The 15,497-nt window shown below is 37.9% G+C and overlaps 1 protein-coding gene across 1 annotated transcript; it reads left to right on the top strand.

Annotated features, from left to right (window-relative positions):
* The first annotated feature begins 7,739 nt into the window (after positions 1–7,739).
* LOC100605373 (olfactory receptor 1030-like) lies at positions 7,740–8,695 on the top strand. The gene is given in 2 exon segments (XM_030810120.1): positions 7,740–7,854; positions 7,857–8,695. Coding segments are annotated over 2 exon segments (942 nt in total). The 5' UTR covers positions 7,740–7,751.
* Positions 8,696–15,497: the final 6,802 nt, after the last annotated feature.

The following is a 15,497-nucleotide window of genomic DNA, read 5'->3' as shown; positions in this document are numbered from 1 at the left end:
GAAAGTGGTCCATTAGCTTCAGTATGTAGAGCTAACGAACTTGGGTGAGTAGATCTTAAGTCCTCTTGGGTTCTTTTCCAATGCCCTATTTTTGTCTAGAGACCTAGTTTTTTACAAGCAATGCTTGTGCCTCAGTGAGACTTTAGTTTTCAGAATATTATTTTATTTTTTTCAACAAAATACTTGAAACATAAATCAGCCTGATTATAATCAAATCAGCCTGATTATAATCAAATAACTAACTTGTGTCAAGGACCTTAAGCGGTAAGGTGATGAATGAAATTATCATGCTTATTTTTCTAGGCTGCACAAGTAGTCACAGAATCATTCTTGGGTCATTATCAAATTCATCATCATCAAAGTTATTGACTGCATTTGAATGTTTGTTTTGAGTGTTTCTTTCCTCTCAGCAGCAGTGGACAGATTTCTCATGGGCTCTATATCTGTATATTAGCTGTCTCTGATTGCCATTGTCCCCCAATGCTAGAATTAAAATATGGTTAATGATAATGGTCTCCACTAAAAGTGCATGTCCAGATGACCAGTGAGACCTGAGCAAATTTGCAAAGCTCCTTAGAGACTAAGTCAGGACTAAAACCAAGACCCTGGATTGAAGAAGTTGCTCATCACCTGAGAGTTAAAAGAAGCCCTTGTGCCTTCCTTCTTGCCAATTTAGTTACAATTCTTAGGCATTATTCCAGATTCTTGGCCCAGATTATTTCATATTCTTTACAGTTTCGGCACTGATACCTTGGCTGGCTGGCTTTCTTCTTCCTCATCCATCTCTTACCATTGTTAGAGTGCCTGTCACTATCATCTGTAACTCAAAGAAAACTCTAACTCAAGATCCTCATTTATTCATATTTGTTTCCTGGGGCAGGATAAGGAGGCAATAATATTAGATAAATTGAATTTTACCATTTTGGAAACAATTTCTGTCAATTGGACCAATTTCTGTCAGTTCTAACCAGTCAATGGAACTGAAGGAAGAGGTAGACCTTTCTGGGAAAGTAAAATGTTATAGAAGGAGAACACCGTTCTGAGAATTATAATATACGATTCCTCTTCTGATTCTTCTGCTTATGAGTTGTAAGCTGGGACCAGAATGTCAAATTTTCTGAGCCTGGTTACTCATCTAACTAAATTTATTTCCACTATATTGTCCACTGCTCCACTTTTAGGATCCAGCACCATGTCTGGAACTTGAAAAATGCTCAATAGCCCATGGCAAACTGGATAAGGAGTCAAGACCCATCAGTGTGCTGTATTCAGGAAACCCATCTCACGTGCAGAGACACACATAGACTCAAAATAAAGGGATGGAGGAAGATCTATCAAGCAAATGGAAAACAAAAAAAGGTAGGGGTTGCAATCCTAGTCTCTGATAAAATAGACTTTAAACCCACAAAGACCAAAAGAGACAAAGAAGGCCAGTACATAATGGTAAAGGGATCAATTCAACAAGAAGAGCTAACTATCCTAAATATATATGCACCCAACACAGGAGCACCCAGATTCATAAAGCAAGTTCTGAGTGACCTACAAAGGGACTTAAACTCCCACACAATAATAATGGGAGATTTTAACACCCCACTGTCAACATTAGACAGATCAACGAGACAGAAAGTTAACAAGGATATCCAGGAATTGAACTCAGCTCTGCACAAAGTGGACCTAATAGACATCTACAGAACTCTCCACCCCAAATCAACAGAATATACATTTTTTTCAGTGCCACACCACACTTATTCCAAAATTGACCATATAGTTGGAAGTAAAGCTCTCCTCAGCAAATGTAAAAGAACAGAAATTATAACAAACTGTCTCTCAGACCACAGTGCAATCAAACTAGAAATCAGGATTAAGAAACTCACTCAAAACCGCTCAACTACATGGAAACTGAACAACCTGCTCCTGAATGACTATTGGGTACATAATGAAATGAAGGCAGAAATAAAGAAGTTCTTTGAAACCAACAAGAACAAAGACACAACATACCAGAATCTCTGGGACACATTCAAAGCAGTGTGTAGAGGGAAATTTATAGCACTAAACGCCCACAAGAGAAAGCAGGAAAGATCCAAAATTGACACCCTAACATCACAATTAAAAGAACCAGAAAAGCAAGAGCAAACACATTCAAAAGCTAGCAGAAGGCTAGAAATAACTAAAATCAGAGCAGAACTGAAGGAAATAGAGACACAAAAAACCCTTCAAAAAATTAATGAATCCAGGAGCTGGTTTTTTGAAAAGATCAACAAAATTGATAGACCGCTAGCAAGACTAATAAAGAGGAAAAGAGAGAAGAATCAAATAGATGCAATAAAAAATGAAAAAGGGGATATCACCACTGATCCCACAGAAATACAATCTACTATAAGAGAATACTACAAACACCTCTATGCAAATAAACTAGAAAATCTAGAAGAAATTGATAAATTCCTCGACAAATACACCCTCCCAAGACTAAACCAGGAAGAAGTTGAATCTCTGAGTAGACCAATAACAGGCTCTGAAATTGTGGCAATAATCAATAGCTTACCAACCAAAAAGAGTCCAGGACCTGATGGATTCACAGCCGAATTCTACCAGAGGTACAAGGAGGAACTGGTACCATTCCTTCTGAAACTACTCCAATCGACAGAAAAAGAGGGAATCCTCCCTAATACATTTTATGAGGCCAGCATCATCCTGATACCAAAGCCTGGCAAAGACATAACCAAAAAAGAGAATTTCAGACCAATATCCTTGATGAATATTGGTGCAAAAATCCTCAATAGAATACTGGCAAACCAAATCCAGCAGCACATCTAAAAGCTTATACACCATGATCAAGTGAGCTTCATCCCTGGGATGCAAGGCTGGTTCAACATATGCAAATCAATAAATGTAATCCAGCATATAAACAGAACCAAAGACAAAAACCACATGGTTATCTCAATAGATGCAGAAAAGGCCTTTGACAAAATTCAACAACCCTTCATGCTAAAAACTCTCAATAAATTAGGTATTGATGGGACGTATCTTAAAATAATAAGAGCTATCTATGACAAGCCCACAGCCAATATCATACTGAATGGGCAAAAACTGGAAGCATTCCTTTTGAAAACTGGCACAAGACAGGGATGCCCTCTCTCACCACTCCTATTCAACATAGTGCTGGAAGTTCTGGCCAGGGCAATCAGGCAGGAGAAGGAAATAAAGGGTATTCCATTAGGAAAAGAGGAAGTCAAATTGTCCCTGTTTGCAGATGACATGATTGTATATCTAGAAAACCCCATTGTCTCAGCCCAAAATCTCCTTAAGCTGATTAGCAACTTCAGCAAAGTCTCAGGATACAAAATCAATGTACAAAAATCACAAGCATTCTTGTACACCAATCACAGACAAACAGAGAGCCAAATCATGAGTGAACTCCCATTCACAATTGCTTCCAAGAGAATAAAATACCTAGGAATCCAACTTACAAGGGATGTGAAGGACCTCTTCAAGGACAACTACAAACCACTGCTCAATGAAATAAAAGAGGATACAAACAAGTGGAAGAACATTCCATGCTCATGGGTTGGAAGAATCAATATCGTGAAAATGGCCATACTGCCCAAGGTAATTTATAGATTCAATGCCATCCCCATCAAGCTACCAATGACTTTCTTCACAGAATTGGAAAAAATTACTTCAAAGTTCATATGGAACCAAAAAAGAGCCCGCATCGCCAAGTCAATCCTAAGCCAAAAGAACAAAGCTGGAGGCATCACGCTACCTGACTTCAAACTATATTACGAGGGCACAGTAACCAAAACAGCATGGTACTGGTACCACAACAGAGACATAGATCAATGGAACAGAACAGAGCCCTCAGAAATAATGCTGCATATCTACAACTATCTGATCTTTGACAAACCTGACAAAAACAAGAAATGGGGAAAGGATTCCCTATTTAATAAATGGTGCTGGGAAAACTGGCTAGCCATATGTAGAAAGCTGAAATTGGATCCCTTCCTTACACCTTATACAAAAATTAATTCAAGATGGATTAAAGACTTAAATGTTAGATCTAAAACCATTAAAATCCTACAAGAAAACCTAGGCAATACCATTCAGGACATAGGCATGGGCAAGGACTTCATGTCTAAAACACCAAAAGCAATGGCAACAAAAGCCAAAATTGACAAATGGGATCTAATTAAACTAAAGAGCTTCTGCACAGCAAAAGAAACTACCATCAGAGTGAACAGACAACCCACAGAATGGTAGAAAATCTTTGCAACCTACTCATCTGACAAAGGGCTAATATCCAGAATCTACAATGAACTCAAACAAATTTACAAGAAAAAAACAAACAACCCCATCAAAAAGTGGGCGAAGGACATGAACAGACACTTCTCAAAAGAAGACATTTATGCAGCCAAAAAACATATGAAAAAATGCTCATCATCACTGGCCATCAGAGAAATGCAAATCAAAACCACAGTGAGATACCATCACACACCAGTTACAATGGCCATCATTAAAAAGTCAGGAAACTACAGGTGCTGGAGAGGATGTGGAGAAATAGGAACACTTTTACACTGTTGGTGGGACTGTCAACTAGTTCAACCATTGTGGAAGTCAGTGTGGCAATTCCTCAGGGATCTAGAACTAGAAATACCATTTGACCCAGCCATCCCATTACTGGGTATATACCCAAATGACTATAAATCATGCTGCTATAAAGACACATGTACACGTATGTTTATTGCGGCACTATTCATGATAGCAAAGAGTTGGAACCAACCCAAATGTCCAACAATGATAGACTGGATTAAGAAAATGTGGCATATATACACCATGGAATACTATGCAGCCATAAAAAATGATGAGTTCATGTCCTTTGTAGGGACATGAATGAAGCTGGAAACCATCATTCTCGGTAAACTGTCGCAAGGACAAAAAACCAAACACCACGTGTTCTCACTCATAGGTGGGAACTGAACAATGAGAACTCATGGACACAGGAAGGGGAACATCACACTCCGGGGACTGTTGTGGGGTGGGGGGAGTGGGGAGGGACAGCATTAGGAGATATACCTAATGCTAAATGTCGAGTTAATGGGTGCAGCACACCAACATGGCACATGGATACATATGTAACAAAGCTGCACATTGTGCACATGTACCCTAAAACCTAAAGTATAATAATAATAATAATAATAAAAATAAAAAGAAAAATGCTCAATAATTATTTGCTATAAGCATGCATGCATTCACAAATGCATGGCTGACAATGTATTACAAAGTGAATTAGTGTTTTTTTAACTGTAACATTTCACTTTAATAAGAGTTTAACAATTGTTGTAGAATCTCATACAATTTAATAGAAAATATGTGTCTGATATTCTTAGATTAGGCAAAACATAAAGTGCTACTCGTATTGATTTCCTGAGCCTGCTCAAAAGAGATAAGTTTTATCAGCTTCTGAGAAGTTCTCCACTAATGACATTTGCTAATGTCTGAATTGCCCCATGGAAAAAAAATTAGATGTAAATGTCATTTTATGCAATTGTTAGTATACTGAAATTGTTTGTTAACCAAAATTTGGAGACAGAGTAACACATATGATATTTTAACTTAATTTGATATTTTATATATTTAAAATAATTTGTCATAAATTCAATAAATGCATAATGTCTATATAAATTACAAGCTACAAAATATAATGAATACACATTAAACCACTCCCTAGAATTATAAGTAATTTCTGTGCATCATTTAAAGTAAAGGTACAGTTTAATAATTTTCCCATTTAAATAATCTATAACCCATTAAGCCAATAGTAAATACTAAAATAGTCCCTCTTTCCAACCCTGATCTGAAATGTCATCCTTGTTATATGCCACATCGCCTATATACATATAGCCATTCCTGGACTTTCTATTCTGGAACATTAGTTAAAGTGTATATTTTTTTCCAATTTCATGTCAATAACACACTGTCCTGAATACTGTTTTTATAGTAAATCTTGATATCTAATAAGTAACTCTGCTTATTGCCCTGAGAGATATTGACTCTTCCTATTATTTTACACTTCCATATAAGTATTAGAATCAGCTATTCCACAAGAATTGTGTTTGAATTTTGATTGGAATTTATTTGACTCTATGGATCATTTAGGAAAGATTGATCTTTTTATGCTATTGAATCCTTCTCTTAGTGAACAAAGAATCTCTCTCCATTTTTAAGTGCCCGCCCGCCTGCCTGCCTGCCTGCCTGCCTGCCTGCCTGCCTGCTTTCAAGAAGTCTCACCTCTCTCTGCCACTCAGGCTGGAGTGCAGTGGCATGATCTCAGCTCACTACAACCTCTGCCTCCCATTTTCGAGTGATTCTCCTGCCTCAGCTTCCTGAGTAGCTGGGGTTACAAGTGCACACCTCCATACCTGTCTGATTTTTTGTATTTTTAGTAGAGAGGGGGTTTCACCATGTTGGCCAGGCTGGTCTTGAACTCATGACCAGAAGTGATCAACCCGTCTTGGCCTCCCAAAGTGCTGGGATTATAGGCATAAGCCACCACATCCAGCCCATTTTTAAGGCTTTTTAATGTTGTGTGGCAATGGCATCAAAGTAGATCAGATAATTTATTCTGGGTATATTGGCAGGAAGTATAGATTGAGAACCTGAAAACATTTTTTTAATCATCTTAGGGTGATTGAGTTAATTCCTTTTACCCTAATGACTAAACTATACGTCAGGGTTAACACAATGGAGGAATAGGAAATTCTTTGATATAGGACTTCTTTGTACAGCAATATAAAAGAGCATGTGAGCCAAACAGGGGACTATACTGTTGGTTCTATGCAGCATAAATGCAGTAAAATAGCAAGAAATTAAAATATAGGAACAAATTAAAACATAGATTGATACCTCAAAGATAATACATATGAAATTTCATATAGAATTGAGATAGTGATGTAGGAGCATAAATTCACTTGTTTAACCCAACAGACAGGCTAAATTGTGATGTGCAAATTGGAAAAAATGCTTATAAACACACGATATCAATGTCTAAGACTCAAACGAAAGGCTTTATTTATATGAGTTCCCAAAAACTAACTTATAAAACAAAGAACCAGCATACACATCACAACAAATAGCACTACTACCAAAAACAACAAAATATATACATATACCTTTTTAGATTCAAGACAATAAGTTGAACTTGGTGAGATATATAGTATATTAGCAGATCACCGAATGGGCATGTATGAGATAAGTGTCTGAGTGGGATTAGTCACTTCATCTCTCTAGGATTCAGTCTCTTAATCTTCAGAATGAAGAGCTTTGCCTGGGTTATCCTCAAAGTCCTTTCTACCTCTCCATGTAGCTTTGTATATATATGAAAACAGGTCAGTAGAAGTTCTAAGCATTTCAAAATCTCTATTACAATTTAATCTTTAACATATAAGTTATCTAGATTTTTAAAAGAAATTTTCCAAAGCATAGGGATACTTTCGTTTTGCATTAAGCCTCCAACTTAATTGCACACTGTGATTACAAATTCAGCCTCAGCGGAAATCACTTGTTGCAAATGTTTAGACTTGCTTCATAGTATAACTGTTCATCTTCAGTCACAGAACTGCTACTGAGATAACATAACTAAAGCCTTTTGGCTCTTTTTATACAGACATGATATTTAACTAGGTTTTAGTAATTTTAAAAAAGTTTCTATTTCTCCTTAGATAATCAGTCCAATGCCTCTCATATGAGACAAAGAAATGTCCAGAAGAAACTATACTGAACTGACGGAATTTGTTCTCTTGGGTCTAACAAGCCGTCCAGAGCTGCGAGTTGCTTTCTTTGCACTGTTCCTTTTTGTCTACATGTCACTGTGGTAGGAAATTTGGGGATGATTATTTTAATCAAAGTTGATTCTCGACTTCACACTCCCATGTACTTTTTTCTCTCCAGTTTGTCCATTCTAGATCTATGTTTCTCCACAAATGTCACTCCCAAAATGCTAGAAAATTTCTCATCAGAAAAGAAGACCATTTCCTATGCAGGTTGTTTGATGCAGTGCAATGTTGTCATTGCTGTGGTCCTTATGCATGGTCCTTACTGCATGTTGGCAGTCATGGCATATGACCGCTATATGGCCATCTGTAATCCATTGCTCTACAGTAGCAAAATGTCCCGAGGTGTTTGTGTCCACCTGGTCATTGTACCTTATGTCTATGGCTTTCTTCTCAGTGTGATGGAAACCTTAAGGACCTACAACCTCTCCTTCTGTGGTGCAAATGAAATCAAACATTTCTACTGTGCTGATCCTCCTCTTATCAAACTGGCATGCTCTGACACGTACAGCAAGGAGCTGTCCATGTACATAGTAGCCGGCTACAGCAACATCCAGTCCCTTCTGATCATTCTCACATCCTACGTGTTCATCCTCATCACTATCCTCAGAAGCTGTTCTGCAGAGGGAAGGAAAAAAGCTTTTTCCACATGTGGCTCCCACCTGACAGTTGTCACAATCTTCTATGGAACCCTATTCTGCATGCATTTGAGATGCCTCACAGAGGAGTCCGTGGAGCAGGGGAAAATGGTGGCTGTGTTTTATACCACAGTGATACCCATGCTGAACCCCATGATCTATGGCCTCAGAAACAAGGATGTGAAAGAGGCATTTAAAAAAGCAATAGGAAAACAAACATTGGGAAAATAAAAATGCTAAGCTATCATTAAAAATTTGTGAAGTAATGAGATATAATATCATTGGGTTAGATGTCACATTTTAGGCTAAATTTGCACAATTCATTTCTAATTTCCTGTTAGGTAGCTGACTGAGTTAAGCTTCCTGAAACTAGTGGGTTGAAATGGGAAGAGTAGAAGATTCCATTTAGGCTTGTGCAGTGGCTCATGCCTGTAATTCCCAGCACTTTGGGAAACTGAGGTGGGCGGGCCATGAGGTCAAGAGATTGAGACCATCCTAGTCAACATGGTGAAGCTCCGTCTCTACTAAAAATACAAAAATTAGCCGAGTACGGTGGCAGTTGCCTGTAATCCCAGCTACTTGGGAGGCTGAGGCAGGAGAATCACTTGAACCCGGAAGGCGGAGGTTGCAGTGAGTTGATACAGTGCCACTGCACTCCAGCCTAGCAACAGAGCAAGATGCCGTCCCCCCCCCGCCAAAAAAAGATGCCATTTAGGCAATTTATTCTCATTCCTGCTTGTAACAGCAAGTGTCACTTCTTGCAAGATATAGTGGTTTAAACAAAACTGAATTTTTGCCTTATTTTGTTTTGATAACAGTCATTCCACTAAAGTTATTTTGTAAATCATGATGTTTAGGTTTAGTTGTATTTAAATATCAACATGAGCAGGGAGGCTCACCCCAGTGCAAGTAAATTACTATATTCTTACTTTCCTTCCATTTCACTTATCATCATACGTGAAGGATTCTAATATGGCCTCAGCCAAATTACAATATTCCTTAATCTTTAGAGGTTGTTAGAGAAGTGTCAACACTGCTGATGTTAAATCAACAATCAGCAAGTGTGTGCTAAAATTTTCTTATTTAGTTTCTCCATTGATCAGCATTATATCTTACAATGTCTTTTTTTTTTTTTTTTTTGAGATGGGTGGGGTCTCCCTCTGTCACCCAGGCTGGAGTGCAGTGATGCGATCTTGGCTCACTGCAGCCTACACCTGCCGGGCTCAAGCAATCCTTCCCCCTCAGCCTCCCAAGTAGCTGAGACCACAGGAGCATGCCACCACACCTGGCAAATTTTTGTGTATTTTTGGTAGAGACAGGATTTCAACACATTGCCCAGGCTGCTCTTGAACTTCAGAGCTCAAGCAGTCGGACTGCTTCTACCTCAAAAAGTGGTTGGGATTACAGGCATGAGCCACCATACCTGGCCATCTTAAAATGTCTTAGCAGCAAAGGCAAATACACCATTATAATCTGTGTCAGAAGAGAGGACTTGTGGTCTTCATGGACCATTGTCATAAGGGAATTTCTCATAAGTGTGAAGCCGTGGTGTCAAAAAATTCCAATCCAGCCAGGCACAGTGGCTCATGCCTGTAATCCCAGCACTTTAGGAGGCTGAGGTGGAAGGATCACTTGAGCTCAGGAGTTCGACGTTGGAGTGAGGTGTGACTATGCCACTCAGCCACTCACTTCAGCCTGAGCAACAAAGCAAGACCCTGTCTCTGAAAAAATAAAATAAAATAAAATCCAAGTATCAGGAAAGAGTTGGAATCAGATTACTTGGCTGTTTACCCAGCCATCTAAAGATTCTTCTCAGCCCCATGGATGATTTCAGGACCTAGAACTCTCCTTCTGTGGTGCTAATGAAAGCACATTATCCAACCATCTAAAAATTGGAAACAGACACACAACTGTTAGGGGTCACAAGCTGAATTACTGTATAGCAAGAGAAGCAATACCTAGCAAAGATGTGCCAAAGATCCTAAGTACTGACCAAGCCTGATGGTGTTTCTTCTCACATCTAACCCTGCTTTAAAAGTTAAAGGAATGGATAAGGCAGTAATATAAATACAATGACTATCATCATTTTGTTATATTGATATTAACCAATAATATCTAACCATTAGTTCAATAAAGACATCTTTGGATTGAAAATAATTTTGCCAGTAAAGGTACAATTTATCCTGTTAATTGTTATGCTTAGGAGAAAAGGGAATATGATCTTCAGAGACCTGTGAGCATTTATTAAAATCTTATTGACTGATAGATGGCCCACACAGTCTTGTGTTCTAGACCATAATTCTATTGAGTCAATGTTAGTTAATGTTCCATGATCATATATAACTGAAAGAAAATTAAACTGTTTTACCTTCAACAGACTCACACACACTTTTATGTGTGTGTGTGTTTTCCACAAAGCAATTCTCCAATTCTCTGTGGATATCAACTTTTCCTATAATTCAATTCAGTTCTGACACTATCTATCTGGCATTTGCCTCAGATCACACAGGCTCAGCCCCACAACACTCCTTCACCTCCCATCCCCTAGCCACTTCAGATACTAATGGCAAGTCTGTGATCCAGTGTTGCAAGACAGCTCCAAAATGCTCTATGTTATTTGAAGAAAAAATAGAGTATAAAATTGGAAAAAAAAAGTTGCCAGGCAGGGTGGCTCATGCCTATAATCCCAGCACTTTGGGAGGCCGAAGCAGGAGGATCACTGAATCTAGGAGCTTGAGATCAGCCTGTGCGATATAGCAAGATGTTGTCTGCACAAAAACAAACAAATAAATGCAACAAAACTAGTCAGGAGTGGTGTCACATGTCTGTAGTTGCAGCTACTTGGGAGGCTGGGGTGGGAGAATTCCCTGAGACTGAGAGATTGAGGCTCCAGTGAGCCTGTATTGTGCCTCTGCACTTCAGCCTGGGAAACAAAGAGAGACCCCATCCCCAAAATAAAACAATAAAAAATTAATAAAATTAGGGAAAAATTAAGAAGTCTCAAAGTTCTGAATACAGAAAACTCAGCAGTGATCTAATAAGAATAAGAATGCTTCACTAGAATATAAGATCCATAAGCATAGATACAAGTTTTTGAACTATATTTCCAGGCACACAGTAAATGCATGAATGAATAAATAAATGAATGCCGATATCTATAGATGATGACATCAAGATCAAGAATTGTGTTTTTTCACCAGGTGCAGTGACTCATGCCTGTAATACGAGCACTCTGGGAGGCTGAGGCAGGAGCCCCCGAGTTTGACACCAGCCTGGGCAACATAGCAAGACCTCATCTCTACAAAAAGTACAAAAAAATTAGCTGAGCCTGGTGGCATCAGCTTGTAGTCCCAGTTATTGGGAGACTGAGGTGGGAGGATGGCTTGAGCCCAGGAGGTTGAGGCTGCAGTGAGCCAAGATTGTATCACTGCACTTCAGCCTGGGTGACAGAGCAAGACCCTATCTCAGAAACCACCACCACCACCACCACAGCAACAACTAACAATTGTTTTTCAATGCTTTAGAGTATATTAATTTGCTAGCACTCAGATGCAGCCTGTGGAAAGCAGGAAGATAAACCAATCAAGTTAGTTTTTTCCAACATGAAAAATAAATAGAACCTCAAAATATTAATCAAGCTCAATTAGAGAAATAAGAGTTGCATGCTTTATGATATAGAGATTGTGAACTGAAAGTATATCCACTACATTTTCTAACAATTATCTTTGTCAATATAAATTTAAATCATATTTCTCAAGCATGTTAACTTATTTTTCTCTCCTAAATTGGTAGAAACTATAAACATGAGGAAAACAGCGATTAGAAATCAGTTTTAAAACCATAAATCAAGGAATATATTTTTTAAATATTAAAAGAACTAAACAACATAAAAAACAATGGGAGATTATCAACCCTAACCTAGGAATTAAGTTGGTTTTAGAGAATTATATCAATTGTTTCAGAAAGGAGAAGCCCATTTAGGATTCATCAATGACTATTCATAGGAAATGTATCCTCCTTTATTATCTCATTTTTTACCAATTTTCTTACTCAAAAAGGGAAGAAACTTTCTTCATTAATACAGAAAAAGTGCTAGTGTGCCTATTGTGAAGTATAAGTTATTCCAAATATATTTTGTGATTGATGCAATATTGATATGATTCTTATCACATGGGAAAACAAGACCATTTTCCCCCTCTAAACAAATGCAACACAGTCCCTAGGATACATAGAAAACATTTTAAACAGGAAGAAAGCAAAACCTCAAATTTTTCAAGCCATTGTTTTTAAAAAGTCTAATTCTGTTAAGAGACATTTTGTTCTTGAGATTCACTTTACATTACAGATGATGCAATCTGTAACATTTTAACTACTTCAGGTTTCTATCTGTATTCCCCAGTGAGAAAGCCCCGTAGTGGGAAATCCAACGCTTATAAATATCCTTCTGAATTATTATTGATCGTGGCAGATGGGATGCCTCCAAGAAGATTTTTTTCTCATGCACAGGTAGGTATATGCACAGGGAAAATCAATGTGTTTTTATAAAATCTGTCTGAAGTGTCAATTCTCTAAGCTGTCCTCATTCTCAGCAGGAAGATTTCTAATTCTATGGAAGGTGTGTAGGAAGTGGAATCAGAAAGACTTCTCTGTGGCAATAGAAGTTAGATGTGGATGGTGCTTTGGACTCGATGCCCCCAGTGCAAGAGCTACAATTCAATTAGTGAAAGAAATGTATATTACTGTATCTGAACAACAGAAATCCTTCTCATCAAGTGTCACTAAGTGGTAACCAAAAAAATAATGTTTCTGTTTCATTTACTAAAGATATTGTCTTGGTAATACAAGTGATATCGGTTTCTCTATTTCTTTGTGTCTCTGTCTCTCATACACATGTACAGAGTCATTGAATTAAACTTTTATGCAGGACGAGCATCTATAAAATATCAATAATATGTTTGCAAACTCAATTATTGACATAGAAGCCTTCTTGTCCACAGGCATTAATAAATGATTCTACATTACTTAGAAACCATCAGGTCCTTTTTTCATTCTTCTTTCTGCATCCCAACTGGCTGGAGCTTAACATGGACACAGCCTGAGAGAACTAGTCAGCTCTGTGTGTCAGCTCTGTGTGTCATCGCCTATAATTCTCTGCCCTGTTATAGGTAGCACTTTGACGATGCCTGTAAGTCCCTTGCAGTTTATTTAAATGGGCTCTGACACTTCCTAGGGTGCCCAACCTTCTTGGTATGCCTAAGACCATGGGGTTTACCAAGATGTAAATCTTACATTCCTAAACTTGAAAATTTGGAGACAAACTGAGCGGCAGTTGTTCACCCTACATATATCTCGCCACATCTGATAGTAAACTTAGATAGATTTCATGAGAGTGTCAGCAGTTTGAATCTCATTCTGTTTCCCAATTTAAATTTGTCATTAAACATCTGTTAAGATTGGAAGCCTTCTTGGAGACTCAACTCATTTGGCTTGACTTTACTTATTGATACACTCAGCACTTAGATGCTTGAAGACCAATATCATTTACTTTTTTCTTATATTTTTGTCTAGAGTGACCATAAGTGAAAAGAGAGCAGTTACAAATGTTTTCATTAAATATATATTTTCTTGATCACCAATTAAATCAATAAAGCTGTAAAAAATGTTTCCTCAGAGTGCGTGCATAGAGTAGGCTGAGAACATAAACAGATTTCTTGCCTAAATGTGTGGAAAATGGCCACACACTATTTGGAAAAGTGCAAAGAAAATAGTGTGGATTTCACTGCAGAGTAAAGTGAATATGTTAATACAGTGGGCCCTTTGTTTCTTCCTTACGACTTCACAGTTAAATGAAATCACACCTCTCTTTGTCTTTGTCATTTTGGTAGAGGCGACCTATAATGTTGCTTCTTTAACTTTCCTTCGATCACTGCCAACCCTCCAAGAAAGGAAGAAAATAATTTCATATTTTCCCAATCTCCCTTTTATTTCTGTCATGTGAATTCCAACAAAGAGATTAATATTGGGAGAAGCATATATAATAAGAAAACTAAGATAAGGGCAATTCCTAAGGAATGAGGAGGGAGGGACAGAAATCAGATGATAGGGAGCAGGCAAAGTGATGTGTCTTCACAGACAAGAAATGATATAAGTAATAGCTATTGATTCATGAAAGGCAAAACAGTGAGTTTCCTGGAAAACATTAAATAAATTAATAATAAAAAAATAAAAGAACCTTACACCCAAATATGTGACCAAGGACATTTACCTCAAATAATGAAGTAAACTGGTAAGAGTATACACTGGTATACACGTGATCTAAAATTAGTACGTGTTTTTGTACTGAGTGACCAAATTTGGCAGGAAGAAAAATACCTTCCAATAGAGGGTTTGATGAAAGGCTTCTAGTAAGAAGGAATTGATGAGGTCAGGTGCAGTGGCTCACGCCTGTAATCCCAGCACTTTGGGAGGCTGAGGTGGGAGGATCACGAGGTCAGGAGATTGAGACCATCCTGGCTAACACGGTGAAATCCAGTCTCTACTAAAAACACACAAAAAATTAGCCGGGCTTGGTGGTGGGCTCCTGTAGTCCCAGCTACTCAGGAGGCTGAGGCAGGAGAATGGCGTGAACCCGGGAGGTGGAGGTTGCAGTGAGCCAAGATCGCGCCACTGCACTCCAGCCTCTGCGACAGTGCAAGACTCAGTCTCAAAAAAATAAAAAATAAATAATATCAATAAAAAGAAGGAATTGATGAAGATGTTATTATAAATGTATGAAGGTAGAATCAATTATAAAAAGTATGACAATACTAGCTAACTCTATTGCTTCCTGTGTGATAGACATTTTTTACACCTTTTACTTGTATTATCTTAGTTAATCCTTACAAAAGCTCTATTTTTTTTAATGAGGAAACAATCTTCAAGAGATGAGTAACATTATTTTAAAACAAACAATCAAATCATATTATGCTGTATTGTAAGTGAGATATTAGTCTTTAAAGAAAGATATTCCTTTTAAATCTTTATATTAGGGATA

This window comes from Nomascus leucogenys, chromosome 4 (genome assembly GCF_006542625.1).
Source record: "Nomascus leucogenys isolate Asia chromosome 4, Asia_NLE_v1, whole genome shotgun sequence".
In the NCBI taxonomy this organism is placed as follows: domain Eukaryota; kingdom Metazoa; phylum Chordata; class Mammalia; order Primates; family Hylobatidae; genus Nomascus; species Nomascus leucogenys.
Note: the sequence above shows the minus strand (reverse complement) of the source record. Positions and strands in the feature narration are given on the sequence as shown.